Source organism: Plectropomus leopardus, chromosome 24 (genome assembly GCF_008729295.1).
Source record: "Plectropomus leopardus isolate mb chromosome 24, YSFRI_Pleo_2.0, whole genome shotgun sequence".
NCBI classification, from domain to species: Eukaryota; Metazoa; Chordata; class Actinopteri; order Perciformes; family Serranidae; genus Plectropomus; species Plectropomus leopardus.
This window is the reverse complement of record NC_056486.1, coordinates 15,091,422-15,104,628: the sequence shown is the minus strand read 5'-3', so window position 1 is coordinate 15,104,628 and position 13,207 is coordinate 15,091,422. Positions and strand designations below refer to the sequence as shown.

Here is a 13,207-nt window from a genome sequence, read left to right as displayed (position 1 = left end):
ATTAACTAAGATCAGTGTGGGCTAAAACTCAGTGTTGGGTCAACTTTAATCTATACCTACGAAGATAATATAGAAACAATTTTAGCAGCATTGAGGAAAAATAGGACCACATCAAAGTGTCTAAATGTAATGTAAATGCAGTTTATGCAGATAATTGCTGGTTTTAGGAGTATTTCAAGTTTTTTTTTGTCACTTTTTCTAACAGACAGCAGGATGAGATGCACTGGAGGCTGTCCAGTGCTGAGAACTTCTCCCGCATGAGGCTGAAGCTGGTTCGTAATTACAACTTTGACCCGCACCGAGAGGCCAGCGCTCTAAGAGACAACCTGGGTTAGACAGCATATTCTCTTTATTCGTGAATATTTTGGCTCATTTTTGGCAGCAGTTGGAAATTCAGTGAATGGATGAGTGTGTGTGAAGTGTGTGTACAGTATGTTAGGACACTCATCTACGTTAATAAACCGATTACTGACCTTGAAAATCCAGTATCTGGAACACTTTGTTCTGTAATTAGTAGCCAACCATTGTCTACATGTGTGGGTTTTGATTCAAAACCCTTGTCTGCAGATTTATTTATTTTATTTTTTTTTGGTTTCTCGACTTATTTTCTACCCCTTTTCTATTTTATTGTTTTTATTTATTTAATTAACTCCCCCTTTTTCCACATATTGATTTGTTTATTCTATTTAATTTCTAATTTATTTTTTTAATCTTTTTATCAATCAATCAATTTCACTGGGCGGGTTTCCATCACAGATTTGTAAAACAATTCAGGGATATTTTCAAAAAGTCGATAAAACACAATTGCAAGGTGACTGCGTTTTTTTTTTAAAGGATGTTATGTGACTTCTCTTCTCGATACCATTCCAAGAAGCATGGCAATGAATGTTCAAAACATTAGCAGGTTTATTTTAATTTCAGCTGCCGACTAGCCGCCATTATCTCCAGTCGAAGCTGACGTAGGCGTGTTATGTGACCGATAATGGAAAGGCAAGCCCGTTATACGTCGGAGCAGCCATATATGAGGGATTTCTGGGAGGTCATAGTCCACAATCCAAAACTTCCAGATGATCTGCTCAACTTTTAAGTAACGCAGTAGAGGGAGCCAGTGCCTACCGACAAGCACATAGCCATAGCATCGTGTGACCTATGAAGGCTAAAAAAAGTGTTTCCATTGGAGTTTTGAAATTGACATGTTTCCATGAGGCGTATTTTATATGAACTATTTCAGTTTGTGATATTTGAGGGTTAAAGGAAACCTGCTTACTGTGACACTGTGAATTCATAGCTTCTTCTCCAGCAACATCCATATTTGTAACATTGTTCACTATCATGACTATATGAGTTTAGACAGACATGGATGTAAACTGCAACTTGGCATACAACCTCGAGGCAGAAGTTCTAGTTACTTTAATTTTGTGAATGAGCAAAACTGTAAATCTTCAAAACTGCAAGGCGTTATGTTCCTGTCAGGTAATTTTTTGTAGTTTGTCAGCCCTTGACAAGGGTGCTATGAAGTTAATTTCTTGCACTGTCATGTGATGTTAACCACTGTACCATCACTGCATGCCTCCCCTCGGTGTTAAATCCTCTCCTGTCTCTTTTGCTTCTCTCAGGTGTCCATCAGCAGCGTATAAACCCCGAGTCTCTGCTGCTAGAAGCTGTGAAGCAGGTCAAAGTCAGCGACCTTGAAGACGACATCCTGGAGCTGCCGGAGGAAGACCCCGCTGCTGCCAACAACCAGTCAGTCAACAAATACAACAAAACAAACATGTTCATGTAACAGACACTAAGTCAGAAATAATAACCTAATTTCTCTGTCCTGCAGAGTTGAAGCAGAGGAGGCCGGCCAGAAGGAGAAGCTGGTGCTGTGGGAGGACTGTGAGCTGGTGACGGTGGTGGACGTGGTGCCTGGCCGCCTGGAACTCACCACGCAACACATTAACTTCTACGACAGCAGCCAGGAGAAAGAAGAAGGTGAGGAGACACTGAGACAGGTGGATTGGCAAAACATCACAAAATTTTGCTCACTCTTATTTTTACTCGAAGGAGTGGGTCACGACTTCAAATGGCCGCTGTCTCAGATCCGAGAGGTCCACCTGCGGCGTTATAACTTGCGGCGTTCAGCTCTGGAGATCTTCCTCATCGACCAGACCAATTACTTCCTCAACTTCAAGAAAGAGGTGATGAGTCTCAACCTATATTTAACTAGACAGTGAATACATTTTTGAATGACCACATAAGAATGTTTGATGCCCTTTTTCCCAAAAAAAAAAAAAAAAAAATTGTAATAATGTTTTCTTTTTAACAGGTGAGGAATAAGGTCTACAGCCGCATGTTGCTGCTGCGTTCTCTGAGCCTTTACGGAACCCGCTCGCCGCAGGAGCTCCTCAAAGCCTCGGGACTGACACAGGTGAGGAAACTATGATGCAGAGCTCTAATAGTAACACTTGTAGATATTAAAACCGTCTCAATACACACATATCCTGAAGTTATTACAGGATTCCCACAGTTATGGAAAACCTGGAAAAGTCATGGAATTTCATAAACATATTTTCCATGCCTGGAAAAGTTAAAGAATCAGTAACAATTATTTAAAGTTTTGGAAAAATCATGGAAATTTGTTGTGCGCCATAAATTAAATGACATTAATGTCATATAATGGAGAATTCATTTGTAGCTTAGGACATAATGTAGCTTTAGTTTGTGTCAGTGTGTGACAATAAGATTTGTAAAGATTCTGTGTTAAACTGACATTTCTTTCCACAGAAATGGGTGAACCGGGAGATTTCCAACTTTGACTATTTGATGCAACTCAACACGATTGCAGGCAGAACGTACAACAACCTGGCTCAGTACCCCGTGGTACGTTCCTCACTGAAGACTTTACTGTGTAGTGACTGAATGACTGTTAACATTTCAGTTAAATTGTTGAGTGTGTGTGTGTGTGTCAGTTTCCCTGGATTCTAGCCGACTACACCTCAGAAGAGCTGGACCTGTCTGATCCTCGGGTGTTCAGGGACCTGTCAAAGCCAGTAGCAGTACTAAACGAACGCAATGCCAAGGCTGTTAGAGAGAAGTAGGTTTCAGCCACTCACACTTCATCTTTTCTCATCATTAAAGGATCATGAAAGCTGATAGAAGAAAGCACACTGCTGAAGAGCACAAGCCGTCTGACTCAAATTAACTTCTTAAATGTGCCCGTCAGGTACGAAAGTTTCGAGGACCCGACAGGCACCATCGACAAGTTCCATTATGGCACCCACTACTCAAATGCTGCCGGTGTGATGCACTACTTGATCAGAGTGGAGCCCTTCACCTCCCTGCACATCCAGCTGCAGAGTGGACGGTAAGTAGAGCCAAACAGACACTCCGTTTATCTCCAGCGATGTGTGTAAGTGTAGCATCCGTTTTAGCTGTGCGTGCCAGCACCTAACCGACGTTTCTAGATGTTCTTATTGATGCTCACCTGTACCGTCCTCCCTCGGCTCAGGTTCGACTGTGCTGACCGCCAGTTCCACTCTATCCCCGCGACGTGGCAGACCCTCATGGACAACCCCAACGACGTCAAAGAGCTCATCCCAGAGTTCTTCTATTTCCCAGAATTCCTTGAGAACCAAAATGGTGAGTTTTGAGAGTATTTTTTTTTTTTAAATGCTTTTAACAAAACTATCATCTACAGCCATCCAAGTTATGATGGCAGGATATATTTCATGAAAGCAGAAAAATGAACTCTTAGCTAAAGAGGATGTGTGTGTGATGTGTAGTTGTAATGTGTAGGAAAGAAATTGAATCAGAAAATGTTGATTTGGTCAGATTCAGACTTGGCAGATGGCCACTGTTATAGGACACAGATTGGATTATTTATTGATGTCTTGATTGGATAGAAAGTGGATAAATTCCAGCACACAATGCCTAAGTTTGCTTCCTCTTATTCCCTGGATTGAACACTTCTCGGAGGGAAGATGCTGTGTGACTCAGTCTGGTGTCTCTTTGAGCATAGTCGTAAAAATGTTTTGTATAAACTCTCTGACCAGTTTCTTTATTTACTTCTCTTTCTGTTCTCTCATCCTCTGCTCTCGCCGTCATTCAGGTTTTGATCTGGGTCGCCTGCAGATCTCTAAGGAAAGAGTTAATGATGTTGTTCTGCCCAAATGGGCCAAGTCCCCTGAGGACTTCATCTACAAGCACCGTAAAGCCCTGGTGAGATGTAGCTTCTCTTCAACTTTGCCTCTTCTAAAAATCGTAGAATATTGTATGAACGGTCACCATGATTGAAACCGTAAATTCACTGCAAAGTGTCGAGTATCTGGCTTTTGACTCTATGACACCAGAGCTGATATTTTTCCTTTGATATAGCACATATATATATATTTGTTATTCACAGCCAAACACTATCTGAATGAACATGTTTTTGGTGGAGTATTCCTTTAGTGGAATTGAAGCACTTTGATGTCGTGTGTGTGAACATGCAGGTGTACTTTGTGCTTGCAGTGGCAACGTGTCTGTGTATTATTCATGACCACAGTGTACATGTGTTCTGTAACGTAAAGGAGTCGGAGTACGTATCCGCCCACCTTCATGAGTGGATCGATCTGATCTTTGGTTACAAGCAGAAGGGCCCTGCAGCCGTGGAGGCCCTCAATGTCTTCTACTACTGCACATATGAGGGTAAAGACTCCAGAACAGCAATCGTATTGTCATGTCTTATCATGGTTTTATTCTTAGTTTTGTAAAATATATTTTCATTACAGTAAAAATGTGTTAACTTAATTTAAAAGATGAGACATGATTGTTTCCACTAATTCAAGACTGCTTGCAGAGAAATGAAAGATTTTGCCACAATGACAGCCCGACGTCTGCCTCGGTGATTTGTCAGCGCAGTGTTTTGATTGGTCCGGTGTTGTAGGTGCGGTTGACCTGGATGCCATCACTGATGAAAAGGAGCGCAAGGCCCTGGAAGGCATGATCAGCAACTTTGGACAGACACCCTGCCAGTTACTCAAGGTGCAGACACGATCAAGACTTATCACGCCTCGAGGTAATCAGATTCCATATCTGTGTCGATGAATCAGATTTAATCTTTATATATGTGTGGGTGACTGCGTAGGAGCCCCATCCGGTGCGTCTGTCTCAGGAGGAAGTGGAGAAGAGGAAGGCTCAGCTGGACTCGTGTCCTCTCAGCATGTTTGAACACCTCAGCGACCTCAAGTCCTTCTTTGTTGAGGTTTGATGTCTCTACTGCTCAGTGTGTTGTTTTTTTTTTTTAATTATTTTTTATTATTACCATGGATTTTTATGAAGATATCCCCGATAATAACTTGGATTTCAATTTTCTCCCCTTTTACGTTGTAGGGCATCAGTGACAGCGTGCCGCTGGTAAAGGCCGTGGTGCCAAAAAATCAGTCCCATTCCTTCATCACCCAGGGGAGCCCTGACACTATGGTGACTGTTTATGCTAATACTAATAATTATTATAGCTATCATTACACATAACGATATATATAATGATATATACTTTTTTCTGCTCCTTTTAAATTTTAGAGGTTGTAAACAAAAGAAAAGGAATCAATGAAGTGCAGGCAACAGACAGTGACTGTGTTTACATGCCCACTAATATTCCACTAATAATCTGAACATGACACTCGCCTGAATTAGGCCTTTTCCCAAATGTAGCATTTTCCGATTAAGAAGTGGGATATGCTGGTGTTATTTGGGTGTTAATAGCATTCTTTTGACATGTACAGCATATTCGGATTATCCATCTCACTTGTGGTTTTTACTGCAGTTTGCGCCACACGGCCTCTTGTCTGTTTACAGTCAGTCATTCAGCTTATCGTGGATAAAAAAAACAAACCAAACAGCAAACATTTACAAGATTGTGGGGTAAAGATGCATGCCCAAAAGAAAAGCCCACATTTATGGTGGGAAGAAGAAACACTCCTACTTTTAAACATTATGAGAAACCTGGATATTAATAGTTGTAAGAATGTTTTTAAATATGGCAACACCAACCTTCACAAAAATTTAATTATCGAATGGAAGAGGGAGTTCGCACGGTCGAACAAGTCCACCACCAGTGGAAAATAAAGAAGTATTTTGATACAAAAGAGCAAAACTTCACAAGCAGCTCCAGCTGTTCAACTTCTTCGTTTTTTGGTGAATTTGGTAAAATTAGTGTAATATTAGAAATATTATTGTTTTTTAAAATAAAAGGAAAAAACAGAATACTTTGTTAATGAACACGTAATTATTGATGTCTTCTTGGTGTTTGCATTGCCTCCAGGTGACAGTTAGTCAGAACTGCCTGGTCGGGACCCATGGGTGGCTGCCTTACAACAAGAACATCTCCAACTACTTCACCTTTATCAAGGACCCCACAGTGTCAAACACCAAGTGAGAACACACACAGCACACACGCATGTACAGCGCAGTTACAGCGGCTCTGTTAAAACAGTGTAGCACCACCACTTTGTGCCCTGAACAATCTTTCTAAGCTCTCCAACACTCCTGCCTCTCTGCATTGCGGATCCCTCGCTTCATCTCCTCACCCAGGACCCAGCGTTTCCTCTCTGGACCCTTTGCCCCCGGCGTGGAGGTAACATCAGGGCTGTTTGTGGTCTCCCACGATGGCAAGTTGCTCTTCAGCGGTGGCCACTGGGACAACAGCCTCCGGGTCACCTCCCTGGTTAAGGGCAAGACTGTTGGACAGCACATCAGACACATGGGTAAAAACACACTCTCAGCATGTAACTCATTGAAGGAAAGTCTGCTTCTTGACTTGTGTCGCATCCAAAATGAACAGGCCAAGTACCATGATGATGACGCTGGAACTTGATGGAACTTGATGTCTCCATTCGAAACAAGTAGCCCGTCCTCATACTGGTATAAGAAGCCTGCAAACAACCACTGGCTGGCTGCCAGTTTGCTGACTGGAAACAATACTAACAGTACAAAGATGCGGTTTTACTGAGCAGCAACCTGGTGTTTAAAAAGTCATCTCTTTTTGTCATCATCCTTGGTTTTCTATACCTCTCCTCCAGATATTGTGACCTGTTTGTCAACAGACCACTGCGGCATTCACCTGATCTCCGGCTCCAGAGACACAACCTGCATGGTGTGGCAGGTTCTGCAGCAGGTTAGCACTCCCTTAATGGCAGATCTGCTGATAGTTTTAAAATAACAGATCAGAGATACTCAACTTAGAGCCTGCAGGCTAAATCTGGCCTCTGGCCTCCTGTCATTTTGCAAAAGTGGCCTGCAGGGAAATCCCCATAACAGATTTAACTTGCAAAACATGCAGATGCCAGAAGTGTTTCTTGCTCAGTAATCTGTGAGTGCTAAATAATTCTATTCCCCACATTGATATTCTCTTAGTGAAAGCTTTATTCATTTGTGCATTTTCTTGAAATTTGCAGAAAATCTGACCTTGATTTTGATGGACACTTCAGCCTGTACTGTTTTTTTGTGTGCTCTGTTGTGCAGGGTGGAGCTCCTGTGGGTCTCTATCCCAAACCAGTTCAGGTGTTGTACGGGCACACAGATGAGGTGGTCAGTGTCAGTATCAGCACAGAGCTAGACATGGCTGTGTCGGGGTCACGGGTAGGAGCACACACCACACTGACTGTCTTTCATTTCAGCTCAAGTTTATGTAAATTTGTTTCGAAAAAATGATGGTGCCATGCTGGAGATTGAGCGATGTGTATTCTTGAAAAACTGTTAAATCACATGCTGAGTTAATGAGCTGTTTTACTGTTTTTGTTCAGTGGCTTTGATTACTTTTAATTTGAAATGACAGTAATATTGCAATTTAAGTGCTGCCAACAATACAACACCAGCTGCACTTAATGGGATTTTGCTGAAAATTTAAATGAACGTTGAGCTTTTTAAGCCAAAGTTTACAGATGACTGAAACTTTCTTTCAATTAAAAGTTTGCTTTGCATTAAAGTTTGAGTGTTTGATTAAAAACGTAGTCACTAAACTGGGAAGTTATTTATTTGAAATAATTTGATCGACAATTTTTCAACATAAAAAGTAGAGAACAAAAGCGGAGTTCTATTTTTTTATAACTTAATTATTTAATTACCATCCTGAAAAAGTTGATGAATAAAATGCTCTGTGTGTGTATGTGTGTGTGTGTTATTTAATGTGTGCTTCAACCTTTTGTGCCCCAGGATGGGACAGTGATCATCCACACAGTGCGTCGTGGTCAGTACATGCGTTGCCTGCGACCGCCGTGCGACAGCTCCCTGCCGCTCTCTATCCTCCACCTGGCCGTGTCCTGGGAGGGTCACCTGCTGGTCCACACCTGCCTCGAGGGCAAAGCGACGCTCAAGGTGCAAAGTTTTTTCACACAAAGCTACTGCTTGAAAAGAAGGGAATCTGTGAAAAGAAGGGCTGAATCTCACTGTTTTGGAGAGTTGGCTGAAATAAGTGGATCATAGTTGTGTAAAGGGCAAAACTCCAGAAACACAACACGTGTTTGTTTGCTATTGCACAGTTTGTATGAAAGTATCAAGTTCAAATGTTTCAGCTGCAGCCCTTCAAACATGGGTTTGTGAGAAAGCGCTTCAGAGGTGTTTTATTTTCTCTCCTTAGGATAAAAACGCCCTCCACCTTTACTCTGTGAATGGGAAGCACCTCTGCAGCGAGCCTCTGAAGGAGCAGGTGACTGATATGTGTGTTTCAGGGGAGTACGTAGTCATCGGCAGCGAGCAGGGATACCTGTCCATCCGTGACCTCTACAGGTAAACTCCCGCACATCTTCCAACTTAATATTAGATTGGACTGCCATATTTGAGTCAAACCAGGGTTCCCACGGTCATGAAAAACCTGGAAAAGCCATGGATCGAGTAGAATCATTGAAAGTTTTGGAAAAATGATAGAAACATGTCGTGTGTAATAAATTAAATTAGACCGATGTAACACAATAGTGATATATAGTCAGAGGCCTGCAGATTTGAAGGGGAAGTTTTCTTCTGCCTTTTGTAAAAACCAAGCTTTGTTTTTTTTTAAAAGTAAAAATGGCTTTTTTATTTTTTTGAAGAAAACGGGTTTGGAGGGCATGTTTTCTTTTTTTTTCTTTCAAATTTTTTAGTGTTTCTTCATAGAAAACCTAAAAACTCAGGGTTTTTTTTTTTTTTTTTGTTATTTTGTTTGTTTTTGTTAAATTTTTGAAAGGCACGTTTTCTTTACAAATCACCAAATTACACCATTTATCCCAGCCGGCAACTGTGAAAACACAAATTATCATTGTGTATTTTTAAATTCCTGACTGTCCTTAAAGACATTAAGTGGAATGCTGAAATTATGTTTGAAGTAAAAAAAAAAAAAAATTGTGTCCATGAAAATGTGTGGGAACCCTGTTAAACGGCAAAAGTTGAAGAGCAGGCTTTGCGCATGCAGATTTTGAAGAAATAATTATTTTCTTCATGCAGTCTGTCTCTGTGTGCGGAGCCCATGGCCATGAGGGTGCCGGTGCGTTGCGTCTCGGTCACCAAGGAGCAGAGCCACGTCCTGGTGGGCCTGGAGGACGGCAAGCTGATCATCGTGGGCGTGGGCAAGCCGGCGGAGGTAAAAAACTCGCTGAGGAACTACATCGCTCAGAGCCTGGAGGGATCGCCGCTCATGGCCTCCCCCCTGCTGGCCCCGCTTCGAGCTCGCTCGCCCACCCGCCTGCTGCATCAGCGCGACCAGCTGGTGTTCAGCCCCACCTCCAGCTCCCATAAACCCCAGCGGCTCTAGTCCTTCCCCATTGCTGCAGATCCACACACACACAGATAAAAACCTCCTGCACATATCACCTTTGAACCCACAGTCACCTCTCCTTCTCAGGGATGGTTGTCGCCCACAGTCACTCCTCCCAAACACACATTCACATCGGCAGGTTGAACACATTCCTTCAGCACACAGCTGAGCAGACGCAGCGGCCACTAGAACCACAACTGTGACATGAAAACTACTGTTTGTGCTTACCTCATTCTGAGTTTTCAAACTATTTTGCATCTGTGCAACATTTGACTTGATTTGGCCGTTGACGTGGGATAACCCCCATGCCCTGCTGTTTACCTGAAGTGTCATTATGTTAGGTGTTTGAGTGTACTCTATAACAAATATGCTGTGAAACAGACTAAAACGCTTCTGCAAACTCAAGCCATATTAACAGTGTAGCCACAATCTAATAATGCAAACTAGTAATCTCACGCCAAGATAGACTTTAAATGTTTTGATAATGTAAATAGTGCGGTAGCGTAGATGCCGGAGGTCGATACAGTCGGAGTAGTTTGATGTGAATCATCGCACCTTTCTGCTTTTCATCTTTTCTCACCAAAGTGAATCAAGCTTTGATTTATTCCTTTTCACAGTCGGTCGATCTCCAATGAACTAATCAATCACTCATGAATCATATCCTTCCTCCTTTTTTTCCCCCGTTTCCTTTGACTTCACGCTTTTTCTTTCCCCACTCTCCCCCCCCCCTCTCTTCCATCCCACTTCCTCCTCCTCTTCCTCCACTCTTCTCAGATGCGTTCGGGCCAGATCACGCGGAAGCTGTGGGGCTCCAGAAAAGGACTGACCCAGATCTCCTCGGGGGAGACGGTGTACAACACCCAGCACGACCACAGCTGAACCCACCCCAGTACCCCGAGCCCTCAACCTTCCCCTCCACGCACATTCCTGTCATCCTCCATACCTGTCAATCACCAAACAGTCTGCTTCATTCTGTCTGAGGAGCACTTCCTCCGCCTCTTTTCCGCAGTTTCATGGGTGGTGTTTCGGGGTGTTAGAGCACTGAGCATCACAATGTCTGCATGTGTTATGTGTTTTTTTTTTGTGTGTGTATTCCTGCTTCGGATTGAGCGTACGGCGCTGGCGCTGTGGTTCAAATCCAGAAGCAGCACCAGTCCCAGCACCACCACACCACTACCAACCACTCCCAAATAGCACGGCTCTTCACCCCTCTGCTCGTCATCCTCATTTTGACATGCACATTCAGCCTAATGTTTCATTAGCAGGCGCCTTCTCTGACCTGCTCAGCTTCAATTTGACAGGATCGGTCAGCTGTCTGCTCCTCTCTCTGTGTGTGTGTGTGTGTGTGTGTGTGTGTGCGTGTGCATGAGCAGGGTATTGCCATGCTCTATGTCAAAATATAGTTTCAAGTGGCCTTTTTTTTGTCCCCCCTTAGTTTGCCTTCGGTGCAGACAGGCGGGCCCGTGCTCTGTAGGAGACTTTTCATGGTTGCCTCAAAGCTGCCACACAGCAGCCTTATGCAGTAGGACGGCTCCATCACTCACAAGACCAAACTCTCTGCCTTTTCCTATGCGTTTTTATATATAAATGCGTGTGTGTTTGAGTGTGTGTCATTTTTCTTTGTTTTTCTGTTGTTGATTTCTTTGTTATCATTGTTTTTCTTTGGGATGTTTGGGGGGTTTTTTTTTTGACAGATTTATGCATGTGCCCAGCAACTTTGCATCTGTTCATATGCATGGCATTTTTGGTCCATGATGAGATTAGGTAGCAGATACAGTGATGGAGAAGTCGTTTTTTTTTTTTTTTCTTTTATGCTTTGATATAGCTAACTTGTTTTGTTCTAGAAACATCTGTAGTGTCTGTCTTTTAAGGGATAATTTGTTTTTTTTTAAGTGGGGTTGTATGAGGCACTTATAGTCAGCACAGAAGATGTCAGTGAGCACTTCTGCCTGCTTCTTCAAACTGGGGGCCAGTTTGGAGAAGCAGGCAGAAGTGCGGACACAGAGGCTAAGGAGCTAAGCATGTACTGCTTTTCCCCATTTACGTTTTCATCAAAGCCGCCAGACAGAAAAACAGTAATTTAAGCTTGCTGAACACATGAGCTGCTGGTCTACCAATGTCTCGAACTGTTGTTTTGTCTTGTGTAACTTTCACGAGTCCTAACAACGCCTTTTAAACGCTAAAATCTCACAACAACACAAACAAAATAACAGATTAAGGCAGCAGTAGACCAACAGCTCCTGTGTTCAGTGATGTTAAATTGCTGTCTGACGGCATCGACATTGCGATGCACAATAGCTGCATCAAGGGACGTCCTATGTCAAGTCACAAGTTGCAAGTGACAAACATTGATGCTTTTATGGAACGAAAACTTTATGATTTGTCACTAAAAAGTCATGAAAAAGTTTAAAGTTTTGTCCATGAAAGTGTGTGGGAACCCTGAAAAGACACTTTGCTATTGTCCCCCATCCAAAGCAGTTCATAGCGTATCTCCCGTGTCAGACTCCAGCCTGCTTCTCCAAAATAAGGACGTGACATCTATTGTATGAAACACACTGACTATGCATAAGTATGTCATACAGCCCCTCTTCAAAATATCGCAACTATCCCTCTAATGTTGGCATATCATTTAAGATATAGTTTTGTAAAAGAAAATATTCTAACTACAGGCAAAACACTACATTCTCAAACACAAGACGCTTCCGTGTGAATTTATCACAGAGACTTTAAAGTCACATTACACTTCATCGAATGTTTTTAAGTTACTTGAATCCATGTTTATTTATGAGTAAAAGTAGCAGTTTTTAAAAATCACACTTTATTTCGTGAATACAGACACCGGGATGGCATATTTTAACTGTTCTGACTGTTCAGACACCTGCAAAAGAAGGAAAGAAGAATCCTCAAGGGCTTTTTGAGATGTCAGTGTTAACAGCAATACAGCTCCCTCGTCGGGTGGCTGTCGATGCTTTCTTCCTGTTTTTTCTGTTTTGTTTCGGTTGCTCTGCCGGCCCTCTATCTCCAGTCTTCCTATAGCTTAACTGTGTACAGTAAATGTACCTAAACTCCCTCCCTTCTCCTTTACATTGCCTCAAACTATCATCCTTAGTTTTTTTTTTTTTACATCTCATTTTCCTTCCTGCTCATTATGAAGTGACTGATTTCAGAGGAGTTTTTCTTTAACGGGGCATCAAGAAGGTTCGCACGCCTTGTTTTGTTTTGGTCGCTTGAAAAGACGTGTTCAAATGTGTGAATGTGATTTCTTTACTCTGTTATATCCGAATCACACAAAAAAAAGCCACAGTATGAAGTTCCTGTGGATGAGACTGCGTGATTTATATTTTTGCACCATACCTGTGTGTGTGTGTCTGACTGAGTGTGTGTGTGTGTGTGTGTGTGTGTGTGTGTGTGTGTGTGTGTGTTTGAGAACATGCAAGTGATGCATGTTGTATTTTTTAT

At 42.4% G+C, this 13,207-nt stretch overlaps 1 protein-coding gene across 5 annotated transcripts in view; it reads left to right on the top strand.

The window, feature by feature from the left end:
- The window catches only part of nbeal1 (neurobeachin-like 1), a 55,780-nt gene extending 44,409 nt beyond the window's left edge, over positions 1-11,371 (top strand). For 2 of the 5 annotated variants that reach the window (XM_042512934.1, XM_042512932.1), the window contains 22 exons: positions 206-330; positions 1,617-1,743; positions 1,829-1,977; positions 2,050-2,183; positions 2,312-2,413; positions 2,770-2,865; positions 2,955-3,079; positions 3,209-3,349; positions 3,494-3,624; positions 4,094-4,203; positions 4,554-4,671; positions 4,910-5,007; positions 5,111-5,227; positions 5,356-5,445; positions 6,287-6,396; positions 6,556-6,728; positions 7,044-7,138; positions 7,486-7,602; positions 8,176-8,337; positions 8,600-8,748; positions 9,439-9,574; positions 10,523-11,371. In XM_042512934.1, coding sequence (XP_042368868.1) covers positions 206-330; positions 1,617-1,743; positions 1,829-1,977; positions 2,050-2,183; positions 2,312-2,413; positions 2,770-2,865; positions 2,955-3,079; positions 3,209-3,349; positions 3,494-3,624; positions 4,094-4,203; positions 4,554-4,671; positions 4,910-5,007; positions 5,111-5,227; positions 5,356-5,445; positions 6,287-6,396; positions 6,556-6,728; positions 7,044-7,138; positions 7,486-7,602; positions 8,176-8,337; positions 8,600-8,748; positions 9,439-9,574; positions 10,523-10,627 — 2,710 coding nt within the window. In that variant the 3' untranslated portion in view covers positions 10,628-11,371. Of the gene's footprint in view, positions 1-205; positions 331-1,616; positions 1,744-1,828; positions 2,184-2,311; positions 2,414-2,769; positions 2,866-2,954; positions 3,080-3,208; positions 3,350-3,493; positions 3,625-4,093; positions 4,204-4,553; positions 4,672-4,909; positions 5,008-5,110; positions 5,228-5,355; positions 5,446-6,286; positions 6,397-6,555; positions 6,729-7,043; positions 7,139-7,485; positions 7,603-8,175; positions 8,338-8,599; positions 8,749-9,438 lie in introns of all 5 variants that reach the window. The other 3 variants (XM_042512933.1, XM_042512930.1, XM_042512931.1) reach the window with 2 other exon arrangements.
- The last annotated feature ends 1,836 nt before the right edge of the window (positions 11,372-13,207 follow it).